Source organism: Aotus nancymaae, unplaced genomic scaffold, assembly GCF_030222135.1.
Source record: "Aotus nancymaae isolate 86718 unplaced genomic scaffold, 86718_ANA_hifiasm-v0.15.2.pri h1tg000008l, whole genome shotgun sequence".
Taxonomy (NCBI): Eukaryota; Metazoa; Chordata; class Mammalia; order Primates; family Aotidae; genus Aotus; species Aotus nancymaae.
Window position 1 is genome coordinate 61,620,219 of NW_026988419.1, and position 12,025 is coordinate 61,632,243.

The 12,025-nt window shown below is 41.1% G+C and overlaps 1 protein-coding gene across 6 annotated transcripts in view; it reads left to right on the top strand.

The window, feature by feature from the left end:
* RAPGEF4 (Rap guanine nucleotide exchange factor 4) overlaps positions 1-12,025 on the top strand; it is a 368,276-nt gene that overhangs the window by 112,489 nt on the left and 243,762 nt on the right. For all 6 annotated transcript variants that reach the window (XM_064373398.1, XM_021668976.2, XM_021668977.2 and 3 more), the window contains one exon: positions 11,500-11,646. In XM_064373398.1, coding sequence (XP_064229468.1) covers positions 11,500-11,646 — 147 coding nt within the window. The remainder of the gene's footprint in view (positions 1-11,499; positions 11,647-12,025) is intronic.

Genomic DNA, 12,025 nt, shown 5'->3' on the forward strand with positions numbered 1-12,025 from the left:
ATGCAGGACACCAAATTCCTAGGCTGCACACAGCACCAGGACCCTGGGCCTGGCCCATGAAACCATTTTTTTTTCCCCTAGGCATCTGGGCCTGTGATGGGAGGGGCTGTCAAGGAGACCTCTGACATGCCCTGGAGACATTTTCCCCATTGTCTTGGGGATTAACATTTAACTTTTGGCTCCTTGTTACTTAGGCAGATTTCTGCAGCTGGCTTGAATTTATCCTCAGAAAATGGGATTGTCCTTTCTATCGTGTTGTCTGGCTGCAAATTTTCCAAACTTTTATGCTGTGCTTCCCTTACAAAACTGAATGCCTTCAACAGCACCGACGTCATCTCTTGAATGCTTTGCTTCTTAGAAATTTCTTCCACTAGATACCCTAAATCATCTCTCTCAAGTTCAAAGTTCCACAAATCTCTAGGGCAGGGGCAAAATGCTGTCAGTGTCTTTGCTGAAACATAACAAGAGTCACCTTTGCTTCAGCTCCTAACAAGTTCCTCATCTCCATCTGAGACCACCTCAGCCTGGATTTGTCCATATCATTATCAGCATTTTGGTCAAAGCCATTCAACAAGTCTGTCTTTTTCCACACTTTCCTGTCTTTTTCTCAGCCCCCCAAACTGTTCCAACCTCTGCCTGTTACCCAGTTCCAAAGTTGCTTCCACATTTTCAGGTATCTTTTTAGCAGCACCCATTCCACTGGTATCAGTGTACTCAGTTTGTTTTCATGCTGCTGATAAAGACATACCTGAGACTGGGCAATTTACAAAAGGAAGAGATTTACTGGACCTACAGTTCCACATGAATGGGGAGGCTCCACAATCATGGCAGAAGGCAAGGAGGAGCAAGTCACATCTTATGTGGATGGCGACAGGCAGAGAGAGCTTGTGCAGGGAAACTCCCACTTTTAAAATCATCACATCTCATGAGACTCATTTACTATCATGAGAACAGTGCAGGACGCATTCCACTCCTCCCATAATTCAATTTCCTTCCACAGTTCCTCCCACGACATGTGGAAATTGTGGGAGTTACAATTCAAGATGAGATTTGGGTGGGGACACAGCCAAACTGTATCAGTATGGATGATTTGATGGATTTTTTCTGAAAAAAAAAAAAAAAAAAAAATCAACTTCTTTCTTTTATATGGTGGTAGAATGATATATCTATATATAAATTTCAATAATACATAGGGTATAACTATTCTATTTGACTCATAAATTCATTGCCTTCCTGTTTCAAGTTAATGTTGCTTTTTCTCCCTTCTTGTCATTCCCTTATAGTTTTTGCTGACTAGATTAAAAAACCCACACTGCTTCTGTGTGATTGGTTTAGCAGATTCTTCCTGAATTTTTTGGATGCTGGGTTGAGGGTCCTACTTATTTTTTATCAGTGATATCCCTAGAGCATATAGTAGTAACTGTTCATTTACAGAGCATTTCAGGAACTTTCTTTGGTTTGAGCCTACCCTGTTTGGGAAACAGCTGTGCTGTTTCTTGCTCAGTGCCTGATGCCTGAGTGGCTGCTCAGGATGATGCAGTGGTGATCCTGGGAACAGGGAGTACCTGTGGCCTCCTGAGCCCATCCATCGTTCTGCCCCTGCTCTCCTATGCTTTAGGCAGCACGTGCAGCTATTCCCTGGGGAATCTGCAAAGCCCACAAGGTATCTGATCCCAAGGGCACCTGCTCCCAAGGGCACCTGCTCCCAAGCTCTTCCAATGTTCTTAGAGGAGTGGAGAGGGGTGACAAGGATCCTTTTTTGCTCTCGGATCACTGAAGCCTAAAATTATAACAAAAAAGTCATGATTCTACATTTTGGAGAAGTATTAAACTACAGACATTCCAGTGAGTGCTGATATGCATTTCAGACATTCTCTTGGGAGAGGAGGATGGAGAAAAAAGCCATCAGGTTGTGGGACTGAGATGGCTCATCTCCCAGTGTCACCAGGGTCAGCCCACCCAGCCACTGTAGAAACAGAAGTAGGCTGGTGGGGGAGGTGTGGGCTGTCCTGGGCCTTACCCCATGCGTCTTCTCTGTGCTCAGGAAGCATCAGATAGTGGCATGGATTCCTGCTGAGTGCAGGAACCCACTCCTTTCCCTTCTCACAGTCAGGCCCTTTCCAGGCAGGCTCCAGAGCCACATGCTGCTTCTCCTCTCTGTTTTCCTCTCGGCCAAGTTTCCCTCATTCAAGACTTCAAGAGACTGGAGGGGAGACAACAGTGCCTGGATGGGAGGGATGGTGGGCTCTGCCTTTGGGAGACCCTCCCTTAGGAGCTGGGGTTGCATTGCTTTCATTTCTTTTGTTACTGCCTTGAAAACACGTTTGTCCTAAGAATTGTAGAAAATGCATAGATTATTCTGTCCCTATTACTTTCAGGGACTTTTAGAGGCTGACAAATCCTTGCAATTATCTCTATAATTTTTTTGTTGTTGTTGAGATGGGGTTTCACTCTTGTTGCCTGGGCTGGGGTACAATGGCACAATCTCGGCTCACTGCAACCTCCACCTGCCAGGTTCAAGTGAGTCTCCTGCCTCAGCCCCTGAGTAGCTGGGATTACAGGCTCCCAGCACCACCACACCCAGCTAATTTTTGTATTTTTAGTAGAGACAGGGTTTCACCATGTTGGCCAGGTTGGTCTCGAACTCTTGACCTTAGATGATCCGCCCACCTCGGCCTCCCAAAGTTTTGGGATTATGGGCATGAGCCATGGCACCCAGCTCTATAAATTATTTTATTCCACTACTCCATAAAATGAAACCTACTTCAGAAACACTCTTACTGCTATGTGTAATTGTCAGAGGTATCTCTCCCAGCTTCTCAGACACCCTTCTTCCTTGGCCGTTCTTCATCTTAACTCAAGAAAAAGAGCACCCAGAAGGGGACCAGCCCATAGACCACTTCACCCTCCTAAGGTGTCCCAACCTGGCTGACATGTTCACATAGATTTTCACTGGCAGCATCCACTTGGCTTCTATCAAGGAGTAATCCTCCCAATTCCCCAATAATATCTGTCCCCACCTTCAGTGTCTTACCTGAACCTAACCAGGGCACATCCACCTCCAGATCCACTGAACTCGACTGCACAAGACCCTCTCCTGTCCTGGTGCCTATGTAACGTAAGTGGGCTAAAAGTCAGACAGTTTACATCCCCACTGGAGTAAATAATACTATGGGCGTATTTTTTTCTCAGTAATATTTTCATTGATTTAGAGTTAGAGATGAACACTGGGATAGGTTATAAGCAATAAATAACAGGCCTAAAAACAATAAATAGGGTTATAGATCTCAGTGTATCACATTATCCAGCTGTGTGTGTGTGTGTGTGTGTGTGTGTGTGTGTGTGTGTGTTTACTTGAGAGACAGAAAGAAAGAGAGAAGGTCTTGTTTTTCTCTGCAGATTTTATAAATGAGGTGCTTTTTTGGCATAGTAAGTATCAAAATCCTAGAAATAGGTAAGATTTTAAATTAATCTTTACATTCCAAAAAGTAAAAAGACTTTTCCAGTCATAAGAAAGAAGAATTTCTGATGGCAGCTGACATAGTAAAGTTTATATTGCAAGACAGAAAGTAGAATGGTTTATTAATTCTTTAAAACTTTTACATCTCTATCACAGATGCTTATTTAAAGCATTAGTATTTACCTAATTCAGGCCTCCTTTTAAATCCTATCGCCACTTAATTGGCTGTGGGTTTGCACAGTTAGATTACCTGTAAATTGAGGATAATAGCTCTTACCGTAAATGAGCCAATGTGTATGTAAAGCGCTTAGTACAAAGCCTGGGATAGAGCCAGAGGGTCTGTGCTTTTTGAAATTACCATTCCAAGGAAAGTTGATTGAAATGACTGCAATGCTATTGTTTTATCACAAGAGGGCAGTGCTAGAATAGAAAAGGCAGGAAATGTACTTGGGATTTGAAACAGGAAGAAGTTTAACAGTATTGTTCAGCCATTTCATGGATCAGAGAATCTGGGCTGCACCTGGCCTTGGTCATCACTTAATTTCATCTCCTCATCTGTCATTGTGAAATTATCTGGCACATTTTAGCTCAATTTCAGAAAAAAAATCTCATACTGATTTTCTCCTTAAAGTAAAATAATATGCTTTTATTTACCTTCTCTTTTTTCCTTCTACAGTAACAAAGATGTTTTCAAGCATTGCATTTTTGTATATAAAATTTGAAGAACGTGTGTGTTTCGCTGTAATGTGGATCTCTCTACCTCTGTCTATCTTTCTCCTGTTGCCTCTCTGATTCTTCTATTCACTCATTTCACTCCGTTATTTTCAAACAGAAAACACTGTCATCATTGGAAACATTTTTCTGAGCACATTTGCTGAGCCCATAAAATGTGAAAGGTGCCAAGTCCACAGCAGTTGTTTGTAATCTCTTCCTACTTGTCTATGCTCAGGTCAGGCTATTTATTAGGAGCTGATTGGGAGTTTATCGAGCATCCTGCATCCTGCATCTAGTTTTGTTGCCATGTAATTCTTTGTTTGGGTGGGTGGATGCAAAACTGTGCCACAATGCTGGACAGACTGGCTCTCTGCTGAAATGGGTTCTGGGCTCCCTGATTCAGTTGCCAGAATGCTAATGCTAGCCCATTCTCATGAAACCTTCCTGCGCCGGCCTGTCTGATCTTGGTAAGCTGTGTTGAACGTGCTGATTCCAGGAAAGTGTTCTAAAAGTAGCAGACCTTGTCTTTGCTGTTTGTTAGAAAACACTTTTGACTGAGACGTATTTTGCCTGAGACGTATTTTGCCCTCTTGCTTTGGCAGTAAATGCTTCTGACAGCACACAATCTAACATCTTGACAAATTAAGAGATTGGGTTCCATTTATTATTTAAGATGACTTGGAGCACTTAGCAAATTCCAGCACTAAATTCAAGTTCAATCCCAGGTGCTGTGTAACTTAATGGCAAATGTTGTCTATAGGCCTAAAATAAAAATTATAAAAATATTTGCCTTGTAAGAATTTATGTTCACACCTGTGAACAGCTACTGCAGTCCAGCCTGGGCAACATAGCAAGACCTCGTCTCTGAGAAAGAAAAAATTATGTTTCTGTTTCCACACATTTAAAGGACCAATTTTTTTTCCTTGGTGTTAACTCAATATATGTCCAAAACAATAAATTTGCCATGAGACAATGAACTCTTCTTGAGCCATGAATATGGAAATGAAACATGCACAAGAAGATGATCTCATAGCCCTTAAAATTACAGGACCATTTTTAGAAAATCTTAATGTTCTTACCACAGGAAATTCTTATGTTTAATTGATTGTAGCTATTTTAAATTCCATCAGAATACCTATAACCTGTGTAAGTTAGATTTCAGCTGATGCTTATAGACATTATTTATTTGTAAGTCACAAGAGCCTTAGCTTGGATACCAGTCTTAGTTATCAGTGACACATAACCATTGGCTTTCTTAACACCATTCCCATTTCCATACTGTTTCCTGTGTTTATAATGAAACAAATAAAATGCCTCATATAAGAATGCCTGCTTTAAGAAAACCCAGTATACCATAACTCAGACGTACAAAGCAGATAAATTAAGGGGTGATTAGTTGCAGTACAAAAGGATTCTTTGATTTACAGCAGGGTTTGTCAGAAGGGCTCCTTTGAATATGAGCTCCCCCAGAGAGCTGAAGTGTTTTGTAGATCATTCAAGCCACTTGACATCCAGTCTAGGGGACAGAGAAACTTGGAATTTAAATGTTGAAAGCCATCATTAGTTGAAGATTAACAAAATGAATATAGAGATTCTCTATTGTTTAAATGACAGAAAAAATGCTTTGGTTTTTAGAAATATGGATAACCTATACATGTATGTGACTAAGTTAGAAATAATAATTTCCATTATTTATGGAACATATATTATGTACCAGAAACTATACAGCACTTATATGGACTGTGTATATTACTTTATTTCTATTGAATACTGCTAATGATCTTATAAGAAAGATTGTGCTATTTTACAAATAAGGATACTGAGGCTCTGGGGAGCATTTTCCCCAAAGCCCACAGGTTGGTCATTGGCAGAGATAAGTTTTGAAGTAAGTCTACAAGGCCTGTGGCTTTTCCACTGTGTTGCTTCCAGGGATTTTCCCTGCTGAGCATTGAGTGTTCTGATTGTGGGTAGCCTCCACGTGGGAGTCCTTTACCTGATGCCCTGCCTTCCCATAGGATGGCTTCATCAACATCTTTATTAACTTAGCTAATGCCAGCTTTTATGAATGACGTTAACTGGACCCTGCATGTCCCACTGAAAACACTGTGTCAAGACAGTGCTCATGACTTCAGCAGGTGCCCGGCTGCATAAAGGAGGAGAACCTGGAATCTGGGGGGCACCATGATGGAGGTGGGAAATGTCTCAAGGGCATGTTCAGGCAGTGCTGGGCAGGAGGGGCAGAGGAAGCAGGAAGGTGGCATGACACAGTCCCCGGGCTAATGTGGGGAGGGGCCAAAGGCTGGTCTAGCCAGGGGTAGCATGCTGAGGCTTAGCACACTGGTGGGAGGGAGTCAAAAGCAGGCCCAGTGGTGGAGGTGGGCAGTGGGCAGGCTTCCTAAGAGATCTGGCCACAGAAGGACTGCCAGAGAGGAAGCGGGACCCAGGAAGGGCTGTCAAGACAGGATACTGTCACTCTGAGAAGAATTAGGGTACCCAGCAGGTTATCAAGGCAGAGACTCTGAAAGACAGAAACTCAGTTTCTTCAACCAGGATCTGAACTCAGTTATTAGAACTGGGGCACAGGATCAGAGTGGGAAAAGCAGAAATTCCGATTTTGTTTTATTTTATTTGTTTTAGAGACAAAGTCTTGCTGTGTCTCCCAGGCTGGAGTGCAATAGTATGATCATAGCTCACTGTAACTTTGAGCTCCTAGAATTAAGGGATCCTCCTGACTCACCCTCCTGAGTAGCTGAGACCACAGGCAAACGCCACCATGCCTGGCTATTTATTTTTAATTTTTTAGAGATGGGGTTTTATATTTTCCTGATGATTTGGACTTATTTGGTATTCAATAAATACAAAGATTGGCTGACTGAAATAAGAATCAATACGAATTAAATTGGTACCTTAACTGACTTTCCAACTGAACCTTGGTCAAGAGGTACTTATACTTCTTAGGACAATCTAAGAGGCATGTGGGTAGATCATTAGACTGACTAGTTTCTAGTCTCAGCTCTTCCACTTACTAGCCATCATCTTGGGCAAGTCACTGAATATCTTTGAGCCTGATTTTGCTCAACCTATAAAATAGCAATTGTACTACTGATATTGCTGGATTGTGTTAATAAGAGTGTCCACAATTTATTAAGCATTTGTTTTGAGTCAGGCACTATGTAAAGCATTATCTCATTCACCTTTTGTGAGGAATCAACGAGGCATTGTAGTTGAGACACCTGGCCAGTGCGTGGCCCAGTTCCTGCTCACACACATACAGATCAACATGCACGCTGCTGCACAATGGGACTAAGGGTGGGTGGATAATTAAGTAAGGAGGGCTGTGTTTTAGAAGGAGGAAAAGGAGTGATCCAGTGGACTGAGAGATGACATAGCTGGATCAGACTGGAGGAAAAAGCCAGATGGCATGTCAGTGATATGCCAGAGATAATTTTGCATGTGTGTTCCCATCGGCCCTTATAATCTAGTAGAATTGATCTCAGATAACCCAGCATGTTTTCCTAACAGAATGAAGTCTTCCCATGTGTCACCCAAAACGTACTGCACTTAAAATGTGTGTGATGCAAGTGGTAAGCGGCACTCTGGCCTCTGTCCTTAATACGGAAGTCTCTCTGGGAATGCTGGTTTGGTCCGGTACCTCCCCAGAGGTCTCAGTGCCATTTAGGACCCACAGCCATCTTGGCTAACCTATCCCCTTGTTTTGGGTTTCCCCAAAAGCCGACTTGGAGACAAGGGTTTGACTACAAGTGGTTTTTTTTTTTGGAGATGATCTCGGAATATAATAGAGTGGGAAAGCCACTAACAGAAGGACGGAAAGACAATCGAAGCGTTCTACTAAGAGCATTTCCACTATGGGCAACCGGGCTTACTCCTTCAGGGAACCCACTAAGAAACGGTGAATGGGAAGGAAGCTGGGGTGTTGATATTCCCACTCTCATGTCCCACCACTCTCATGGTACTGGTTGCCCCTGCAAGGCATTAGCTACCTAGCACTGTGTCCTCAGGCAGAGCGGGGTGCAGATGCTGGAGGTGGCACACTGCACAGAGCCATTCAGAAAGCTACAGATGACCTCAGAGGTGAGTGGGGAATCTGGCAGGGCTCCAGCAGCATCTGCTAAACCACCCTCATATATTGAAGTCAGGCTTTTAAATCTTCACTTCCCTTTTGAAAGTTCTCAAAACAAATTGCCATCTTTACCACAAAACAGGACATTCCTTCACTATTATTATTTCATGTTCCCTGCATAGGTGCTGATTGCTTTCTTCAGTCTCTGTGTTACTGTAAACATCTTCTTTCAGATGCCTTCACTGAACATTAATCTGCAAATGAGCAGAAAATTAATAAAAGTGTTCTTTTGAATACTCCCTATTAAGTAAGTATTGAGTCATAAGCAGCCTGTGTAAGCTTGAAAGAAATGGTAATGTTACATCCAGAAACAGACACTTTCTGCAGCAGGCAAAGGCAGGCATTAAGCCCATCTACAGTGTTTTGGGCTTGGGATCCTGACCCATGGAGATCTGGTTAGACATTAGTGTGGACCAAAGGAAGAGTGCTTCTTCTACATCCACTCACATTCACCCTGTCCACCCTTACCCTGACTTTCAGCATACATACTGAACAACATATATTGGTTCTGCTAAGTGAGAGAATATTTGGATGTCAATTTCTTTATTTGAAAATTACTCTGTCAGCACATTGCAAAGCCCTGCCTGTGATTTAGATGTAAATAAGGGCTAGCACCCATGGACTGTAAAGAAAGTGAATCATCTTTAGGGTGAAAATGTTCTTCTTGGCCACCTTCTATTTCTCTGTGCCCAGTTATCCCAATGCCCAACCATACCTCCCAAATTCATTCAGACTTCTAAGTAAATTTGTCCTAAAAAATACTTCAAATCTGCTGAAAGTAAAGTTTGAACTTGCAAGCAATACTCCTTTCAGGTGAGGTTTTCCGGTCCTAATTTTAAGATTGTATCTTATAATGTGTGACTCCTTGTCCTTAAATTTCAGTGGACCTAGTGTGAAAGAGGCTATCTAGAAAGGACTGATCCCACACTCAATTCTGGTAGAAGAATTGATTCCTGAAATGAGCCCAGAGTGCTTGAGCCAATGACTGCAGCTGGGTACTCACTGGCATGATTTTCCCCTTACAGAGGCAGTCCCGACACAGAAATACACCAAGGAGTGCAGTTGGAAGCACTACTGTGATTAAGTTTTGTTGTATGTGATCAGGCATGAGTCAGGTTGAAATCTCCTGGGAAAATCCAAGAACAAATCCAATCTTGTGTCTTTATTCCAAGAGTTGTTTATTGGCAAAAAGACAGGCTCATGTGTGCTTCCCAGCCTCTGTTATTTCTCTGTGTACTGGTGACAGACTACTTGTGTTGGGGATAGAAGGTGAGAAAGAAGACTGATCCATCCACGAACTGTACAGCTAGCTCAGGAACAACTGAGAGCTTCCTAGTTCTTTTGCATTATACTTCGCAAATAACCATATATATGTAAAATATGTGGATGACGTTCGCGGTATTATTTAGGTTCCATTTCAGGTTTTTAAGACATGCTGGAAAGTACAAATGAGACAGAATTCTTCTGAAGGGTTCAGGTGATAGAAAAATGAAATAGGCTAGTGGGAACTTTAGGGAACCTACTATTCCAGAGAATTGTGAAAGTCTGTGATTTATCATAGTCTATCTTGTGTTTTTACTAGCATTTAAAAATTGCTCAGTGAGACCTAACTCTTTGACTACTGATATTTCAGTTCTGGGGATATTTTTCTGAGTGAATTTGTTTGCACTTGTCTTTTTGGGAAATTTATTAGCAGGCTTTTCTTAACTTCTTCCCTGATCTTTTATTCTTTTCTGAGATATTATTGATTTTATTTTCCCGAACATAATTTTGTATGGTAATATCTGTGCAGAAGCAATTTGCTATGGTTCAAGGAACTGGATTCTTATGGGCATTTGTCTTACTAATGTGATTACAGAGTCACTAACTTGATCTTAATAACATTTGCCTATTATCGTATATTAGATGCATGAAAGGAAAACTGGGCTTTCTAACTCAGAGGATTACCCTTGTGTGTCTCCCTTAGTTTATAATGCCTTACAAAATTGATGTCCAGTTGATTTTGAGTGGCTATTAGCATTATTTGAAACTAGTTAGGATTAAATCCAAACATTATCACCAGTGTTGCATGCAGAGAGGAAATTACTTTTTGTTTTTGGTACACCTTAAGAAACTTTTAAATCATTGATTCATGACATTTTATAAGCTAGTCGCATTGTATTTCATCCGATGCTGTTTTTACTCTGCTGTGGCTGCAGGAGGCAGCATGATACAAAAATCTTGTAATCTTATAGTCAGATTTGATTAGAATCTGGCCACACTACTTATCAATGTGTGAAGGGGGGCTGTGTGGATCCACCATTCTGACCCTCAGTTTCCTCATCTGGTTAACACAGACAGTGCTAGTTTCATATTTAAATGTTGTTGACAGTTTCCTGCACAATGTATAAAAAATGAAAATAAGATGAATCAATGGATGGATAGACATGTAATAAACTAAATAAAGCACAATATTAATGGGATAATATAGGTAGTGGGTATACAGTATACAGGTATTTGCTCTAATAGTCTTTTTAATTTTTTCATGTTTGAAAGTTTTCACAATAAAATATTGAGAAAAATATAGAAATAAATATTGTAACTGCACTCTCTAACTTAAAAAAACAACAACTGAGCTCAGCTTGAATAGATTTCTCCTCTTTTCTGAAAACAGACAGTAGTTATATGAAAAGATAAGATTACTGCTGGCAGCCTTATTCATAATTTCCTCAAACTAGAAACAACCCAAATGTCCACCAGTAGAAGGATGATAAGCAAATTGAAGCACACGAACGTTATGGGAAACTACTCATGAATAAAAGGAAGAACCTATGGATCCATGCCACAACATGGATGAATCATACAGACATTATGCTGAGCAAAAAAGAAGCCAGGCACAAACAGGAGTATATCATCTGAACTCTTTTACATGAAGTTCTAAAACAGGCAGAAATCAGAACAAGTGATTACCTTTGAGAAAGGATCCTTGCCTGGAGAGGGGCACAAGGGGACTTTTGGGGGTGATAGAAATGTTCTGCCTTGATCTGGGTGGTAAATACACCGGTGTATATATTTGTCAAGACTTGTTGAACTATACGATTACATGGGTGTTTTACTTTGTACATATTATACTTCAGTTAAAGGAAAGAAAAGACCTATCCATTAGATGTTTAATTTTCTAATGACTAGTTTTTGGGATTCTCAGGATGCAGTGACCATCTGTACCCTGGGAATTGGGACAGCCTTTGGAGAGTCCATTCTGGACAACACACCCCGTCATGCAACCATCGTTACCAGGGAGAGCAGTGAACTGCTCCGCATCGAGCAGAAGGACTTCAAGGCACTATGGGAGGTGAGCCCTAAGGCTTCTTTGTCAATTAATGCGGTTTCAGAAAAGGAAAGGAGCTGCCACATGGATAATGGCATTACAGTCAAGCCTTAATGTGTTCTGTTCTGAGCTGGTAGATAGAATTTAATTTTCAAAACTTGTTTTTGAAATGAGTGAGTGAAAAAGCCATTTTGACACAAGATATCCTTTTTTTTGGTTTAATTTAGTGCTTGCTCAATTTTCTGTAGTTTGACATACCTTATAATTATTTCTTGAATGACCATAGAGTGTTTTATGTATTTTCTTCCTCCTTTTCCACAGATGTATTCTTAACCAGGAAACAAAATACTTTGACATTTTCTTTTGCATTTTAAAAATCATCATTGACATGTTCCCTGGGAAA